Below are 18,014 nucleotides of genomic sequence, written 5' to 3'. Positions count from 1 at the left end.
ATTGAGGTTTCACAAAGATGCAATAATCTGGGAGGTACAAAATAGTTCGGAATCATATGTTGTTCTGTGTCACATTGATGCAGGCTACACTTGTGTCAAACTGAGAATTGTGAAAAAAAGGAAGATTAGTAAGTATTTAGTTTGTGCCTTACTGGAATTCTGAAATTACACATAAGCAGTTAACATCTCTTCCTATCTTGAATTCTGCATATGCAGCAAAGTGGATGCTGTACGTGGGTAGAAACCGGAAGGAAAGGTGAAGAATATTCATTTAATGGTGTGAAAACACAAACTGTACTCTAGAGCATATGTGTGTGATACGCACATTAATTTAAATTACTGTTTAATAGTATGTAGCTATTATATATGTGTGTTTAATTACAGAATGATATATGCCTGTCCTCCATGATTATTGCATATACATGATGTTGATGTATGTGTGGTTTGTTACGATAAACATTGAAGTGTTTTGTGTATGCTGTGATTATTCATCTTTATGACTGTGATTTTTGTATGTGTGGTTTGCTTTGAATTAACGTTAATACATTTTACGCCTTTTATGTACACATATTGAATAACTGTGATCCTTCTGTATTGTTTCTTTGATTTACTCTTCAGATAAATTCCTCTTATTGGAAATAAAGTTTTGTGTATTCTGTTGGTAAGAAGCATCACATTGGTGACAGCGGTGTTGACTGAGATGTGTGTTGCTAGATGTGGGAGAAAGGGATAGAGCTGTGTGAGGAACTGGCAGCACTGTACAAGGAAGAGATCTTCGACTACAGCAACCTCAGCAAGATTCTGGTCAGTGTCGCTTTCTCAGTGCTCTCTTTCTCTGCACTTGACAACCACGCATTAAGTCCTGAGAGTTGACATGGTCTCTGACGGTTAGAAAACTTTTTCTTTTTTTTTAGCAGATATGGTGCAGTGCATATCTGCATGTTTTAAGTTCTCCTTGAAAATGAAACTGAAACAGACAGAAATAAAGAGAAAGAAAATTGAGTTTCTCAGTGTTAACCGGATAGTGAAGATGTGGGAAGAATGATGATAGAAATCAGAAGTTGACATTGATTTAGAATCAAACTCAGTTGTTATGACCTGGGAGATCAGAAAATGAAATTGACAAGATTCTTTATGTTGACAGGAAATCAGGGAAAGAATCTGGTGTGATTGCTAGCATCAATTAGATAATCAAAGAAGGTTGTGTATTTGAATGGATTGATGTTTCGGTTGTTTGCAGTGTGGATACATTGTCACAACTGCTTTTTAAGGGGTAATTCGTGATTTGTGCATGTATACAAGGTGGGTTGCTTTATGAAATGATGATTTGATGCAAGACTGTGATGTATGAGCAGAAGCGGCAGGCAGATCTGTACGACTGTATCCTGAAGATGATGAGACCTGAGCCAGAGTATTTCCGCGTCGGCTACTTTGGTCAGGGTTTCCCCTCCTTCCTGCAGGTTGGTGGCAGGCTTGTGAATGTGACTGTGTGTCCTAGTGTTCTGTTGAGAAGAAGAAAATGTATGTCATGATAAATTCATTTCTCTTTAAAAGAACATCTCTTTCTTCTTTTTATTGTTTATTCTTTGTAGCAAAACTAAAGGCCTTTAAAAGTGTTAACTTTCAAGAACTATTGCATTATCTTTGTCATACATGTTAACTTAAAAAGGATACATATGCTGCGCCAAACTTCTCTTTGTTAAAAACAACAACAAAAAGGTCACTTCATTGTTTTGTGTTTGTCGGCTTAAAGTCCTGTGTTCAAGTGCAAGCGGGCTTTTAGATGTTTGACTATTTTTACAGGGCAGCCATGTGACCAGCCATACTGCATTTTCAGGGTTGTGTTTTGGTGTCTTTGTGTTTCTATAAACCACTGAACAGTGACATGGATTCCAGGATCTTAACATGCTAATGTTATCTTCAGCATGCACATGCACACAAAGGGGATTAAGTCACTGGCAGGACTTGGGGTGATTCCTGTCAGTGTCTTAAGTGTTGGCAGATTCATGGGGGGCTGTTGTTTGAGGGACGTGGTGGCGGTCTCCACTCTGGGAGGGACACTCACTCAGTCTGGTGCCACGACTAAGCCATTATTGTCATTAGTGGGGGGCTTAGTAGGTGGTGTCCTAAGTACGTTAAAGCAGAACAGGCACCACTGAACACCACCAAAGTGACTCAGCAGCAGTGCAGGGTCTCCTCTGGTGTGTGGCCTGCTGGCGACCTAACATCAATGGTTCCCTGCGGACTGCCGACACTGGAACTGTGACAGATGAACCCGGGTGTGGCTGTGTATGGGGGAATGTAAATGAACGGTGTGGAAGTAATGCCACTGAAATGGTGCAGATGATGGGGCAGCAAAAAAAAAAAAGAAAAAAAAAAGTCACTGGCAGGTCTGTATACCTGGAGATTCATCCACCTTTAATCCACCTGCACTAAAGTCAGGACTGAACCCAGTTATCTCAGACTGAAATTCTGGCTGTGGTGTTTGTCATTCATTTATATGAAAATTGGAAGTGTGTTTAAAAAAGAAGAAGTTGATTTACAATAAGACCAGCATTGTCTTGGATATTGATTATGCAGTTTCTGAGGCTGTCAGTGATTGTGATGATAAATGGGTGTAAATTCGTCACACGTTCTGCCTGTGATCAAGTGGCCTAAAAAAGGAGTTGAAAAGAAAGTTAAAAATGGCCGACTGTCAACAGAACAAATATTGGAAGCTACTTTTTTGTTCCAGAACAAAGTGTTCATTTACCGCGGTAAGGCATACGAGAGGCTTGCTGACTTCAATGGCAGGATGCAGATCCTCTTTCCCAATGCCGAGGTATGTAATGAGTGTGAACCAGCTGTGATCCGTTCTGGGTTACATTCAGCTGGGAGTGACTTGATGATGACCTTAGCTGAGTCTGGTGTAACTGTGACAGCTCGTCATACAGTACAGTTTGTATGGGAGGTGTTGATACAGCAGAACAGACTTGAAAATGTCATGAAGAACACATGTTTTGTAGGGACAGGTTTGTATTGGGAGGTGGACTGTATGGTGCTTATATATACACACACACACGCACGCACACACACATGCACACAGAGAGGTAGAGAGAGATTCAGTGGCAGAAAGGCACGGATAAATTCAAAGACTGAATACAACTTCTGTATTCTATTATGATGCACAGACTGAAAAATGGATATTAAAAAAAGGGGGGGAAATGGCCTCTGAATGTATTCTTGATTACAGAAAAATACTATTTTTCTAATGATACAATGCACTGTGATGCAGGAATTAGGGGCTAGAATGTGGGAATCAGTTTTAGGTGACAGCATGATAAGGTTTAACATACATATTATTCTTTATGAAATGTGTTGATGTTTTTTTTCAGTTGATGCGGACACTGGACCACCCAACGGAAGATCTCTTGTCCTCACATGAACAGTGTATCCTGACATATCCACACTGAGCATGCGCGCGCGTGTGTGTGCATGCACACAAGTGCGTGTGTGCATGTGTGTGTGTGTGTGTGTGTGTGTGTGTGTACTGACATAATCTTTTCAGTCTTTCCATTTGATTTTTGTGGACTTAAATTTAATGTAGATGCTCTAAACAAAATTTTTTAGCTTGAATATAAAGACATATACTGTGCACAATGTAATAGACCAAAGTGTGAAAATATGTTACAAAATTATACAACTATTTCATTTACAAAATTGTACAACTATTTCATCTAAGGACTGGATTGAAACTAGGTAAAGGACTGGATTGAATGAGATATAATTGTGAGAACCAGCACAGATGTTTTTCATTCCCATCTCGTAGAAAAAACTAGTCTTTACACACTATTATTTCTTAAAACTGTGTGGTAGGTTTTATCATACCATGGATGTTCAGGAGGTTTTTCTCCAGTAATACAAATACAGACAACTTTCCCCTTGCACAGTTCATGATGGAAATGACTATAAAACAGAGCGAGAATACATCCTTTTTTGCTGTCTTTAAGCATGTTGGGTTACGCTGCTGATCAGGCATCTGCTTGGCAGATGTGGTGTAGCATATATGGATTTGTCCTAATGCAGTGACGCCTCCTTGACATACTGTTACTGATACTGTCATCCTTGATGCAAATTACCTTGACTGCATGCCAGATCTGCAGATCAATGCTGTCAGCCCCGTCATGCGACTGAAGCCTCACTTTGAGGACAAGTCCATCAGTGAGCAGATCTTGAAGTGAGTCTGCCTGTATCATATGATATTGATTTAGCAGCAAACATGTTTGTTTTTGTGGTGGTGTTGTTTCCTTTGTATTTTTATTTTATTTTGTTTGTGTTCCAACCTGTATTTTTGTTTTTGTTTTTGGTCCAAAAATGTGAGGAATCAAATTGTTCTGAGAAACAAGTAGAAAGCAAGTAACTTTGATTTCAGTGACTGCATTTTAGGAAAAAAACAATGATGATGAAGTAAACTCTGGAGGTCATCAACACCTCACCCACCACTGTTTCCCCTTTTTTTTTCTTCTCCCTTGTGATTAAAAATGTTGTGACACAAACACAGCTCTCGTCTATTCCCTGCTTGGTTGTTCATAGCTTCTGAAATTTGTCTGAGAAGATTGAATTTATGGACTTCTCAGTTTTCTCTTTATCCCTGCATCACATTCAGTTTTTAATTGCTGATAGACTGTGACTGTGTTGACAGGTATTACCGGGTGAATGAGGTGGACATGTTCACCTACTCCAGGCGAAGCGATGAGGGCAGCAGCAGTGATGTCACTGTAAGTTCCTGGTCGATCATAAAACATCACAGTGTTTCAAGTGACAATGCAGATAAAACATCTGAAATATCAAGTAGACATTGGACCTAGGGTGGCTTTTTTTTTTTTATCAATGTTGAGACATAAGAACCAAGGGTGGTAGTTATGGTTGTTGTATGTGATGTAGTTTAGGCATTAGACCTGTAGGAGTTGCTGAAGAGTGTCCTTGTTGCAGAAAATGTGGCTGGAGAGGACCACCATGACCACCTGTTACCCTCTGCCTGGCAACGTGGGCTGGTACCCTGTGGTCAAAACAGATGTTGTGAGTGGTTGGGATACACATTGAAATATTACTCATCTTTTTCTGTTTATGTTTGGTTGTCTTAGATAACAATGATAACAAACTTCATCACAGAACAGCACTTGGTTTGATGGATTTAGCTAACATTCCTTGAATCTTTTTCTTTCTTTCTTTTTTTTCCCCCAGACCTTTCCTGTAGTCAGCCTGTGAGTCTGTGTGTGTGTTTGTGTATGTGTCCAACTGACTGACTGATGTGTTTGTGGGTGGGTAGAGCATGTGTGGATCAGTATTAGAAGCCCAACTGGAGCACTGCTGTTGGGGAAGCAAAGCAGGTGTGAAAGTATCACTGCATATTGTTATGAATTAGACCTGTTCATGTGTGTGAATGACAGGCGTGTAAGCAGTTTGATTTGTCTCTGCACAAGATTCAGCACTATGTAAATACAATATTACTTTATCATGTGCGTGGTGGTGGTGTTGTTCCTCACTTCCTGCAGGTGATGGTGAGCCCCATCGAGATAGCCATTGAGACGATGGAGGACAAGAACAAGAGGATTGCCATGGAGATTGAGCAGTACCGCCACAACCAGCAGCTGCGCATCGACCCCCTCAGCATGTCCCTCAATGGAGTGGTGGACCCAGCCGTGCAGGGAGGAATTGCCATGTACAAGGTACAGCAGTTGTGTGTGTTGTGTGGTGGATGGAGCAGTGGATTGTCGTGTGTGTGTGTGTGTGTGTGTGTGTGTGCAGGTGAGAGCAGTTGATTATATTTGGTGTGTATGAGAGAGCAGTAGATTGTCAAAGAGGGAGAGAGAGCAAGAGAGAGCAGTAGATTGTCATGTTTGTTGTGTTCAAATGAGACTCATGTATTATGTATGGTGTGTGTGAGAGAGAGCAATAGATTGTCATCTGTGGTGTGTGCAAGAGAGAGCAGTAGATTGTCGTGTGTGGTGTGCAGTAGATTATGTATGATGTATATGTGAACAGTATATTGCCAGGTGTAGTGTGAGTGTGCAAGTGAGAGCAGTAGAATTTTGGATGATGTGTGTGAGAGCAGTAGATTGTCATGTGTGGTGTGTGCAAGTGAGAGCAGTCGATTATGGATGATGTGCATGAGAGCAGTAGATTGTCATGTGTGTGCAAGTGAGACCAGTAGATTATGTATGTGTGTGAGAGCAGTAGATTGTCATGTGTGAGAGCAGTTGATTATGGATGTGTTTGGATGCAGTAGAATTTCATGTACAGTGTGTGCAAATGATGGCATTATATTGTCATGTCTGGTGTCTGCAAATGATGGCAGTATATTGTCCTGTGTGTGCAAATGTCAGTATATTGTCTGATGCGTGCAAATGATGTCAGTATATTGTCATTTAGTGTGCAAGTTATGGCAGTATATTGTCATGTCTGGTATGTGTGAAAAATGGCAGTATAGGGTTGGTGTGTGCAAGAAAGAACAACAGATTTTATACTCGAGTAACCATATCCAAAGTAGTGTAGTGTATGTTGTGCACAAGGCAGAGTTCTAGACTGAATGAGTAACTATCGGACTGCCATGCTTGAATTGACCACCATGCTTTAGTGTGTATGATCAGCATCATGTAATGCACAGATGGATGAATAAATTTGCTATGTAGGAGACGGTATGTTTTCTGTGTGCAGGAATTCTACATTGGCACAGAGTATGACCAAGAAGACCAGGAACGCCTCCGAGCACTCACCATTGAACAGGTACCATTACCGTTCTGTCACAGCATTATGGTTTTGTTTGTCTCTTTCTCCCCGTCACTCTCTTATTGAACATCACTTGGAAGGCTCATTTAACCCATGATGCTGGTGATAAGTGTGCTTGTCAGTGAAAGGCTGTCACCTCACTGAGATAGGACAGAGCTTACAGGTCAGGACATCAGTGAAGGGCTGTCACCTCACTGAGATAGGACAGAGCTTACAGGTCAGGATGTCATTGAAGGGCTGTCACCTCACTGAGATAGGACAGAACTTACATGTCAGGATGTCACTCACCATTCTTTATTTGGGCATCTTCATCTGGGAACTGCGTTACTTACATTTGGCAAAATCAGTTACACCACATAAGAGTACACAAATGTAGAATTGCACTTAAAATTCATGCCATATTGATCTCCTTTCAGAAAGGCTGAAGGCTCAGCAGTCAAGGGGTTAAAAGAAATGTATCAGAGGTTGTGGGGAATGGGGAAAGCAGAGCACTCATAAGAAAGCCTTAGACGACTGCAACTGGGGGTTCATTCTCTTTTTTTTTTCAGACAGAAAGAGCCAGTTGGTGTTCCTGACATGAGTTTTCTTTCCAGAATGTGAATTGTTTTGGTGTTTCATCAGTAATGGTGACCAGCCTTTGATGGTATCAGACCAGGAGATAAATAGGTACAAAAGTTGTGATGTTCCTAATTTCTGTATGGAGAAAAGAATCACTTTAACATAGTGTCTTTCAACAGGGGAACATTAAACATGGGAGCATGTGTATTGGTACATATATTTTGCATTTAAATATTCAAGATGAAAAATATTATTTGACCTTTTAGTACAACATAATTTTTCCATGATAACATCCAGGGATAAAGTCATGGCATCAGCAGTTTATAGATATCAGTGATAATAATAATGATGGTGGTTGTATAGGATTTATCCTAAAAGAGATAAAGTCAATTCAATTTATGTTGAATAATGCATGTTCAGATGTCATATAGTAAGTTGTCTCATCTTGTTGTGTCATGCACTAAGAAGTATCATGTAGAAAGACATTAACCAGCTTGAATCCTCCTTTCAAATGCACCTATTTTCACACTGAATGTATGTTGTAGTTGTCTTACATAGTTGTCTGGTGCAGTAAGTTATGTTGTGCAGTAGGACATAAACGAGAGTGAATTCCCCTTTCAATGCCCCTGACTTCACAGTGGAGGTTTGTTGTGTGGCAGGTGACATTGCTGCGTGATGGCCTGATGATTCACAAGCAGCGGGTGCCAGAGAACCTGGTGCCTTTCCACTCCCACATGGAGCAGCGCTTCTGTCAGATGTGCACCATGATTGAGCAGGAGTATGGAATCAAGGTAGTGTTTTGTTGGCACAGTGTGTTTGGCTAAGTATGAAATCATGGAAGTGTTTTGTTGGCACGATGTGTTTGGCTAAGTATGGAATGAGGTGAGTGTTTAGTTGGCACAATGTATTAGGCTAAGTACAGAATCAGGTTAGTGTTTTTTGGCATAGTGTGTATGGCTAAGTATGGAATCAGGCTAGTGTTTTGCTGACACAGTGTGTTTGGTTAAGTATGGAATCGAGGTAGTCTTTTGTTGACACAGTGTGTTTGGATAAGTAGGGAATCAAGGAAGTGTTAAGTTACCTTAGTGTGTTTGGCAAAGTTCGGAATCAAGAAAGTGTCTTGTTGGCACATTGTGTTTGGCGTGGAGAGTAGTCTGTTCATCATTGATTTGTTGATTGATTGATTGATCATGTATGAATGTTACGAATGATCAGGGTACAAATATTCACACTCAGGAATTATGATTCATGCAGAATCAGGGAATGGTCATATTGCAGTGATGTAGATGGTAGTTCTTTAGTCTGTTGATTTAGATTGTCATTGTAGATGGTTTTGGATTTTGTTTTGTTTTTTTGCCACAAAAAGAATGACAAGTCTTTTTTTAATTTTTGCCATGAGGATGATGATGATTGTAATGATAATAGTAGTAATAATGATAATGGCTATTTATAATGCACTCTAGCACTGGAGCCTAGAGTGCTATCAGTCAACATCATGATGGGGAAAAATGGTTACAAAAAATTATGAACACAAGGCACTATAATAAAGATTTACTCGTAAGACAGATGGAATTTGTCAGTGACTGTACACACACACACACACACACACACACACACACACACACACACACACACACACACACACACACACACACACACACACTCACACACTCACACACACACACCACACCACCCCATGCCATGCCATGCCACACCATGCCACGCCACGCCATGCCACACCACACTAATTTGCACAGAGTGTTTTGAGGCCTTGTTTGAACTGATCTTTTGTTTTAGCATCTTAATTTAGTAGGGCTGTTAATTCCAGGACTGGGGTGTGCAAAGAGACATAGTGAACTGTTTGGATGACATACACACTTACAAGCAATTTGCTGATGTCACTAGTTCATATGGAACAGACTAACTGACAACCCCAGACACTTGAACTCCCTCGGCTTTTTTGAATCTGGCCTCAAAACTTGCCTCTTTACAATAGGTTTCATTGTGGCATGTCCAACCAAATAGGACATACCCCTGTACATGTGGTATGCTTGACTATGTGTGAATACGTATGTATGTATGTATATATGTTTGTGTGTGTGTATGTGTGTGTGTGTGTGTGTGTGTGTGTATGATTGTGTAGGGATGGGGTTGGGTTTGAATGTATGTATGTTTTAATATATGCTTATATGTGTACATTGTATTTATGTGCATGCATAGTTTGTTAGATTGTGTTTATGTGTATGCATAGTTTGTTAGGTACACTTTGTGTATGTAACATAAATGTAATGATTTAAGTATGATATCATGTGCGTTGTAAAGCACCCAGAGCATTTTTCTGGATAGACTGCATGTAAAGTATCCACTCTTCTTATTATTAATGAAGAGGACACACTCGTTCTGTGCATACAAATGAGAACACATGTCATCCCGTTGGTTTGACCAGGTGGCAGACAAGGGGTTTCTGAGCAGCGGTGCCACCCTTCGCCGCAACCAGTCCCTCCCCAGCACCTCCTCCAACCGCCGCAGTGACGGGTCCGTGCAGAGCCTGAATGTGGCTGCCTCAGAGTGAGTGGCTCTGCTTGCTGTCTCCTCACTCTTCAGTGGATGTTCTCTGCTTTTCGTTCAACCAGGCCGTGCAAACAGTACACAGTAGGATTAGATCTGAAACTGAGCTCCCATTGGCCTAGTTGGAGGTTGGATATTTCTTAAGTATAATGTGTGATAAAAAAATATAAAAAAGTTTTAGCGGGCTATAATTTGTGTTAAAAAAGACTGATGTTAGGTTAAAAAACATGTTTTCTTCAGCATCTTGTGTGATAAAAAGGATATATTTCTTGACATTTATTTTACAGGCACAAACAGTGGTTGAATTTAGTCATTGAACAAAGTGTCATTATGTATAAAAAAATTAAAAAAGCCTGTTTCTAATTTAATTTGCATGAAATAATCGTTGCATTATTACAAACCATATGACTGCACACCTTAGGTCACATGATGCCAGAAATAAGAAGAGCATGGTGTACTGTTCATGTGACCCATCCCCACCCACACCTCGACCCCTCCTTTTCTCACGGGGCAGCTGTCAGGCATGCAGCCTGTTGGTCCATATTTCAGTTTTTTTCACTGCAAGCGATTCTAGATGCGTTGCTTGTGCCCCTGATAATTTTCTCCACTTGTTTTGCTAATTGGGAGCTCCTTTTCTTTGTTCTGTTCTGATGGATTTTAGTCCTTGTCTAGATATTCCTGAGTGTGTTATTGAAATTGCTTTGCTGTTATCTTTTTGTGTTGTGTCAGTCTGCAGTGATGGTCATGCAGAGCTGTGTGACACGTTGCTGCTCAGTGCTTGCCCACTTGTTCAGATGTAGTGTTTGCAGTTCGTGCTCCTGTTTTAATCTGTCACTTTCGTCTGTTCAACATTGGAATTGGTTATCTTTTGTACTAATACTATGCTCTTCCCACTTGTTGTTGCTCATGTGTCTTTCGTCTGTCTCTCTTTGAATCTGTCTTTGTTTTTTTGTTTTTTGTATGTGTTTGTCCTTGCTCTCTGTCTATTTCTACTCTTTCTGTCTTTCTCTCAGTCTGTGTTCCCCTCTGCTCCCTATGTATCTGTTTGAGTACGTCTGACTCACTGTGTGTGTCTCTCTCCCTTTCTCTCTCTCTCTGTCTCTGTGGTCTTTCTTTGAAACTGAAATCTTTACTGTCAGCTTGTTAAAAATGTGTCAGGAAAGAATGTCATAGAATAGAATCATGTGTTCATGTTTAGTTACATTGTCATTGAGAAGTTGATGATGGCTCAAATTGTTCTCCAGTCTCAAGCGGATAAAGACAATGAGGTAAACTCCAGTATTGTGGCCGACTGCTGTCGTCAGTATTCTCCGTCCACCGTTTTCTTGTTTTGTTTGGTGTGCAGCTGTGGATTTTGAAAGTGGTGTGGTCAGATTTCAGAAAAGCCTTAACATTATCACTTTTTTTTTTTTTTTTGCTTTCCCCCTTTCTCTTTATTGATATTGCTTTTTATTCTTATATATTTTATTTTTACAGCATTCTTTGCAAATATGTTATTTGGCTGTCTTTTTGCTAAGTGGATTGAATGGAGTTTTGATATAGTTTAGATTTGACCAAGATTAAATGGAGTTTTGATACAGTTTAGATTTTATCACTGTCCTTGGGTTTTAGTCATTCACCAGAGGTGCTTTTTCCCCTTCTTCATTCTCTCTCCCTCTTTTTTAAATTTTTTATTTATTTATTTTTTTTTTCAGATTTTCACTACCCCTCAAACACCCACTCCTCTCCCTGCTTGCTTCCAAATAAAATTTATTCGGATTTCCTTCAAGTACTTCCACTGTAGAAAATTTGTTTCTCTCCATGATAATGCCATCAGGGACTGTATTCCATCCCACCATCCCTTCGCTTTTGTTTTGTTTTGTTTTGTTTTGTTTTTATTTGTGTTTTCATCTTTATTCTTGACTAGACAAGAAAAAAAGTATATTTGGAAGTATCTGAGGGTGCAGAGATTCCCAGTTCCTTGCTTGCAGCCTTTCTTTTTCTTCTGTTTTGGTTGTTTTGTTTTTTTAAAATTTTTTAAAATAATTTTTTTTGTCTCTTTTACATTACCATTCCTTTTTTTGTTTAAGATATTTGGTCTTTTTAGTTTTTTTTTGTTTTTTTTTTCTACTTCCTTGGCCTGGTTTGTACATTGAGTGAGTAAGCAAGTGTGTATTGTTAGCTGGAAGACAGGTTAAGTGTAGTAAACACAGAATGAAAGAATGAGAAACAAAAGAGAAACCGTGAATGTGTGTATGTTTTTGTGTTTGCACGGATAAATGGTTGGTTTTGTGTTTATATGAACAACCTACATGAGGAAAAAAGAAACAAAGAAAAAAATCTAGGAAAACAGAGCGTTAACTTTGATGTATGATATTAATGTGCTTATGCTGATGAAAAATATATAGGAATGCACTCCTTATATGCATACTAACACACATACATGCACCCATTCACTAACACACAGACATGATCTCTCTCTCTCTCTCTTTCTCTCTCTTTATATGCGTACATGTTTGTGTGTCTCTTAGAACAACGGCAGATGTGTAAGTCAGCCAAAGTGCTAATATCTTCACCGTTGGAAAATAAAGATTCATTCATTCATTCTCTCTCAGGGAATTATGCAGGTTTTACCTCCTACTATGTTCTTGATACCATAGTGTTTTTCACCATTTCATTTGTGTGTGTGCATGCATGTGTGAGTGCCTGCGTGTGTGTGTGTGTGTGTGTGTGTGCATGTGTGTGCATGCATGTGTATGTGTTGTCTGTCAGAGTATGTCTGTCTGTCTGTTCAGCTGTCTGTCTTTGCTTGCTTTCTGTCTGAACTTGACTTTTTCAGTGCCTCTGTCCACCTCCCATTTTTGTCTGTCTTTCTCTCTTTTCTCGTCTCACTGTTTTTTTGTTTCTGTTTTTTCTTCTTCAAAGTGATTCTTTTGCTTCTGCTCTGTGTGTAGGTGCCATAGCTTGAAATCAGTCTATTTTAATGATGGCTGTAAAACAAAATACCACAACAAAAAATCTGATTCTGCGAAATATCACTTCATAATTTGCACGTTTTGCTGTTATGTCTTTTTGCAGTCAACTTTTGTGTCTAACAGTGCTGATATATATATTTTTCAGTTACTTATTTATTGCAGTGAGTCACATATGCAAGAAGTAGTAGCAATATATCAAAGTCCATTAATGTATTAATTAATGAATCATAATTGACTCTGTGCGTGCATATGTGCGTGTGTGTGCACGTTTTCGTATGGGTGTGGTGGGTGTATGTGTGTGATTGCTTACAAAAGTAAGCATCCACATATTCTGTATTTCATTGGTACCAATAAAAGATTTATTATGAATATATAAATTTCAATAGATACAGTTTAACTTGTTTTTCAGCCATGTCTCTGTCTATGTCTGGCTTTCTTTTCACCTCTGCCTCTTCTCCCTCCCCCTACCCCCCATCCCACAGTTGTTCCTAAAATCTCAGTCGTTCTGCTCATTGAAATCTATATCATACAGTTCTTTCATTCTGATGTTTATGAATTTGCTAGAAAAAGGCAGTTTTTGCTGAACATTTTGTCGGTCTTGTGTTCTTGATTAAATTTGTGTTTAAAGCCATGCTTTGCTGTATTGTAATTCATTGTGTCATATCATATGATATTATTTTCCAGTCACAGCAGGTTTATCTTCGTGATAGGTAGTTTGTAGTATCTGGGGAGAGCATGTTGTCATGATATGACAGTATTTTTTTTTCATAATGTTTTTTTTTCACCTGCATGTACGTATTTGTTGAGTTGAATTTCCTTCAGAATGTTGCTGGGACAGCTCTACTATTGCCATTGATTTGCTGTCTTGTACAAAACCTCGGTTTGTTGTCTTATACAAAATACTAACACCCAGACCACAGCACAAAGTCTAGTAAAAGGTTGTAGGGAGCAGGGCTGTTAAAAAAAAAGTCCAGGTTCTTGTGGGAATTAAACTGAGGGGTCTTGTTTCCTGACTGGGCTCTCATTCCACAAGGCCACTGTTCAGTGAGAGGTATCATTATGCGGGTATGCTGCAGCTGATTTGAGGTCAGCCTTCCTCCTTCATGGCTCTGTCTTTCAGTGCTTCTTGTTTCTTTTTATTGATTGTGTCCTCTTTCTTTTCTGGTTTTTCCTTTCTTTCCATATGATTACCGGGTGTTAGACTTTCAGGCTGTTTACTGTTCAAGAAAAAAATGACAGCATTGTTATTGTCTTTACCATGCCACAAGAAGGTAATAAAGGGCAATCTTTCAGATATTGTATGCCTATATCAATCTGGATCTGATTACAATTTCACTATACTGTCAGCTTTACTCTTTAAAAGACAACCGCACAGAATGTTGTTAAGTTAGCAGCTTTCATGTAATCAGGTGTTTAGATATTGAGTCATAGTTACATTGTTTTATTCTACATGCCAGCTTCACAAACTTCTTGACATCATTTCTAATGATGTTAGAAGGTACTCATAGGTTTGGAATGCATTTGTAGATTAGGTGCATAGAAACACATGTAAGATATCAATGTCGGGTAGTGCACTTGAGGAATTCATGCATAGCTCTATCATGCAGTGCTTGTGGTTGAATTAACGACAGCATTCTGAATTAACATGTTTACTATTACATACAAGAGGGATTTTGTTGCTAGTATTTGTTTTTACTTTGAAAGGTTACAGGATTGGAAATGACTCAAATCATAAATGGTAATTGCAGTAACCATTTTGTGTTAAATTATTCCTCTTTTTTTTTCCCTGTAGGTAAAGTGTGATTCCAGTTGTATCAGTGTCTGTTATGTTTATGTGCAGGACGCCAAGCTACTCCACATTGACGACTCCTCGGAACTCGGCAGCGCGTTCGCAGTCAGTGTGGGTAAAGGAGAAAGGAGCTAACAGCACTCCACAGGCAAGCAAGTCGCAGTCAAAGGTCAGCTTGAGCCACTTAAAAAAGCGAGTGTCACAAGTCACGGAACAGCTCAGTGGCAGCGGCGATAGCAGCCAACGCAACTCCTGCGAGCTTATTGAGTTGAATGAGCAGGCATGTAGCTGTTCAGTTGCTTCCCTTTGTTTGTTTGATCTTCTTTTAAGGCGTTGTGTGTTGGTCCTGTGTTCAAAGTTTTTGTTCTTTCTGTTTCAGCTGTTTCCCTTTGGTTCTTAATCAGTCTTGAGTTGGGAAGGTCTGGTGCTTCCTTAATCTTCTGTTTCCTTTGGAAGAGAAAGTGGTATATGAAAAGAATGATAGGACAAAAAAAAAAAAGAAAAAAAAAAGACAACAACAAAAAAAGACATAACAGTGGAATAGGTATGTTTCTTTCCAGAACAGCTTGAAATACCACAGTAAAGGTCTTTACTTTATTAAAAGAAATTAAAAAAAATAATGTTCTAAGAAAATTTTATTTGGTACAAATCCTAGGAAAAGATGGATCCATAAATACAAACAGGTTTGTTGGAGAAGATGAATGATTGTTTGGAAAGAAATTCCTTTCCAGTTGAGTGTTTGTGGAGAGAACGTGAAACTGGTGTTGAGTCCTGTTTGTGATTCCTGGTCTCTAATTGTCACAGTCATCAGGCGAGCTTTAATCAAGTTTTCATTTCACTTGGTAGATTTGAAATGTGAAAAATGTTGATACCAGAAGCCGATAGGAGAATCCCAAACAGTGTGTTATAATCCTTTGCAGTGCCGAAGAGCATTTAGAACAGACTGAAATGAAGGGCTACTGAACTACATGCCTTTGTTCATTCTCATTCTGCTCAGCTAACTTCCCTTCACCTACTAATGGGAATATGTATATACTCTGGTCACTGGCTGTTTCTGCCCATGTTACCCTCCGAACTTTACCCTTTTTTTACCCCAATTCCCAGCAAACTAACTTGGAAACCTTGGCAATTGTTTCTTTCACCTTCATATCAGTGTGTGGTACTTTTTTTTTCTGCCTGGAGTTAATAAACATCAACCGTTCCCTGCATCATTCCTGACTTAAGTAAACCTCAGACCATTGTTTGCCATATTGTACCCGTGAATAACACTCCTGTCTGTCATTTTGCATCTTTAAAATTAAAAAAAAAAATTTCTAGGTTTTTTATTTAATTTATTTATCATTTTTTTAATAAAAGCAGGAGCCTCAATTTTGGTAATGTTGCTTCTCAGTGACCTCCCCTCCTGCTCCCACCAACTCCAGCCATCCTCCCAGTTCCACCACTTGTACAAAGGCATGTTCCCTGTTCTGTGTGCTGTCCTCAGATGAAGAAGGCACCGTAATGAAGCTGTTGTGGAATGTAGAGGCTGGGAGGTTGTGAATGTTCCACTAGGCCAGTCAGTGCCCATGTGCAGCCAGTAGATATGTATTTCCACTGAGTTATGATGAGTGGGAAATTCCGGAGCAGTTCTTGTAAATGCTCTTTCACTTTCAGTAGCACACACGAGCTTCTCCCACTATTGCAGCTGGCCAGATATGTAACACATAGATACAGGCATGGATATATCCGTATGTTGAGTATAAATGCATGCATACATTTGCATATTTAAAGTATATATATAATATATATTTTCAAAATCATCATACTCTCTTGGGGTCCTCAGCTCTACTCCTTGTAGATTCCACAGAAGTAAACACCACGAATGGTGAAATATAGACATAAAAACATCTGTCGTTTGATGTCTTTGAAACTTGTGGTTATAATTCATTAGATTTTCGCTGGAGTACTTCCCTAGGCTGGGGTACAGTAATAAAAGTTTCACAGTTGGTAACTATACACCCACACATTTATTCATCATTATCAAACAGTAAGGTTGCTAGGATTTGACACATTCACTGATACATCTATCCTGAAAACACTAATTGTATAAGTACATAGAAAATAAAAAGAAAGGTACAAAAGAAAACAAACAAAAATAATGAACTAGCTATTGTTATGAATGAACAAGACATGAGTCCAGCTCAGAATTTCTGACAATGTTTTCTGTCTCAGTGATAAAAAAAATAGTATTTGAGCTTCACTTACATTATCGTATGGATATTGCTTTGTAAAATAATTGAAGACATGACATTTCTTTATAAATTAATTGAAATACTGAGCCTTGCTGTAACTGTTTAGTTTTGCCAGGACTGCTGTTAATTGCATGACAGCCTGAAGATGGTTTATAAGAAAGATGTTGATCTTTACATTTCTTACATTTGTTAACCATTTGAATTTTTTTTAGAAATCTTATTTTCTTTTAAAAATCTGCCAGCCATTTAAAACAATTTTTTTTAAACCAGTGCATGTTGAGCATTTGGCCCTTTTATGTTTTTTTTTTTTAACTCCTTGTTTGGTTCTTTTATTTTCTCCTGCCAACTATTTTAACACTGTATCCTTGTTGTCCTCAATATGTTGACATAATATATTGTATAATTGGCTGTCTTGTCTGTTTGGGAATTGCATGTCAGTGTAATATGAATATATTTGTAAGTGCATGTTCAATAATTTTAGAAATGCTTCCTGTTCAACATGCCATGCCTTCTCGACTCTCCGTCTCTCCCTATCTCAGCCAGTCTCTGTCTGTCTGTGTCTCTCCTTTCCTGTCCCCTCCTCCTCCTCTCTGAAACTTCTCTCCTTTGAGAAGTTATACCAGGTCATGTTTAATCTGCAAAATTTTGATTTTGCATCACACCAGTCCATGTTATAGTGTTGTTTACTGTTCTATGATACTGTATGTTTGATAAAACTATAGATGCAAACATATGAGATATGAAGGAAAGATTCTGTTAGAATAGGATGCATTTTTTTGTCTTCTGTTTTCACTTTTTTCTGATTTTCTCTGTTCCTTATATTTATTCATGTATTTATATCATTTAGTCAGTTTGTTAGTATGTTTTAACCTGACATGTAAAGGTATATAACTTCTCCATTGACAGATTATCAGCTGACAAGAGATACTGTTGATCATTTCACACATACCAGAAGTAGAAAATGGCAGTTAGAGAGGGGAAAATGATATTTCTGTTTATCTTGAAACTGTTTAGAAAACAAACAACAACTTCACATCAGGAAAGGGAAATAGAAGGCTAAACTGGTTCCATCCCATGGGTATTACATTGGCCATCAGGAAAGGAAAGGAAATAGAAGGCGAAACTGGTTCTATCCCATGGATAACT

The 18,014-nt window shown here is 38.8% G+C and overlaps 1 protein-coding gene across 8 annotated transcripts in view; it reads left to right on the top strand.

The window, feature by feature from the left end:
• The window catches only part of LOC143301147 (dedicator of cytokinesis protein 1-like), a 93,729-nt gene that overhangs the window by 64,214 nt on the left and 11,501 nt on the right, over positions 1 to 18,014 (top strand). For 5 of the 8 annotated variants that reach the window (XM_076615263.1, XM_076615253.1, XM_076615230.1 and 2 more), the window contains 13 exons: positions 715 to 804; positions 1,356 to 1,460; positions 2,735 to 2,821; positions 3,375 to 3,429; positions 4,135 to 4,216; positions 4,682 to 4,757; positions 4,972 to 5,058; positions 5,535 to 5,708; positions 6,697 to 6,765; positions 7,986 to 8,117; positions 9,773 to 9,894; positions 11,139 to 11,162; positions 14,689 to 14,917. In XM_076615263.1, coding sequence (XP_076471378.1) covers positions 715 to 804; positions 1,356 to 1,460; positions 2,735 to 2,821; positions 3,375 to 3,429; positions 4,135 to 4,216; positions 4,682 to 4,757; positions 4,972 to 5,058; positions 5,535 to 5,708; positions 6,697 to 6,765; positions 7,986 to 8,117; positions 9,773 to 9,894; positions 11,139 to 11,162; positions 14,689 to 14,917 — 1,332 coding nt within the window. The remainder of the gene's footprint in view (positions 1 to 714; positions 805 to 1,355; positions 1,461 to 2,734; positions 2,822 to 3,374; positions 3,430 to 4,134; positions 4,217 to 4,681; positions 4,758 to 4,971; positions 5,059 to 5,534; positions 5,709 to 6,696; positions 6,766 to 7,985; positions 8,118 to 9,772; positions 9,895 to 11,138; positions 11,163 to 14,688; positions 14,918 to 18,014) is intronic. The other 3 variants (XM_076615270.1, XM_076615279.1, XM_076615236.1) reach the window with 3 other exon arrangements.

The sequence above is a fragment of the Babylonia areolata genome, chromosome 2 (genome assembly GCF_041734735.1).
Source record: "Babylonia areolata isolate BAREFJ2019XMU chromosome 2, ASM4173473v1, whole genome shotgun sequence".
In the NCBI taxonomy this organism is placed as follows: Eukaryota; Metazoa; Mollusca; class Gastropoda; order Neogastropoda; family Buccinidae; genus Babylonia; species Babylonia areolata.
The sequence above is the reverse complement of the archived record's forward strand: the minus strand, read 5'-3'. Positions and strand labels throughout refer to the sequence as shown.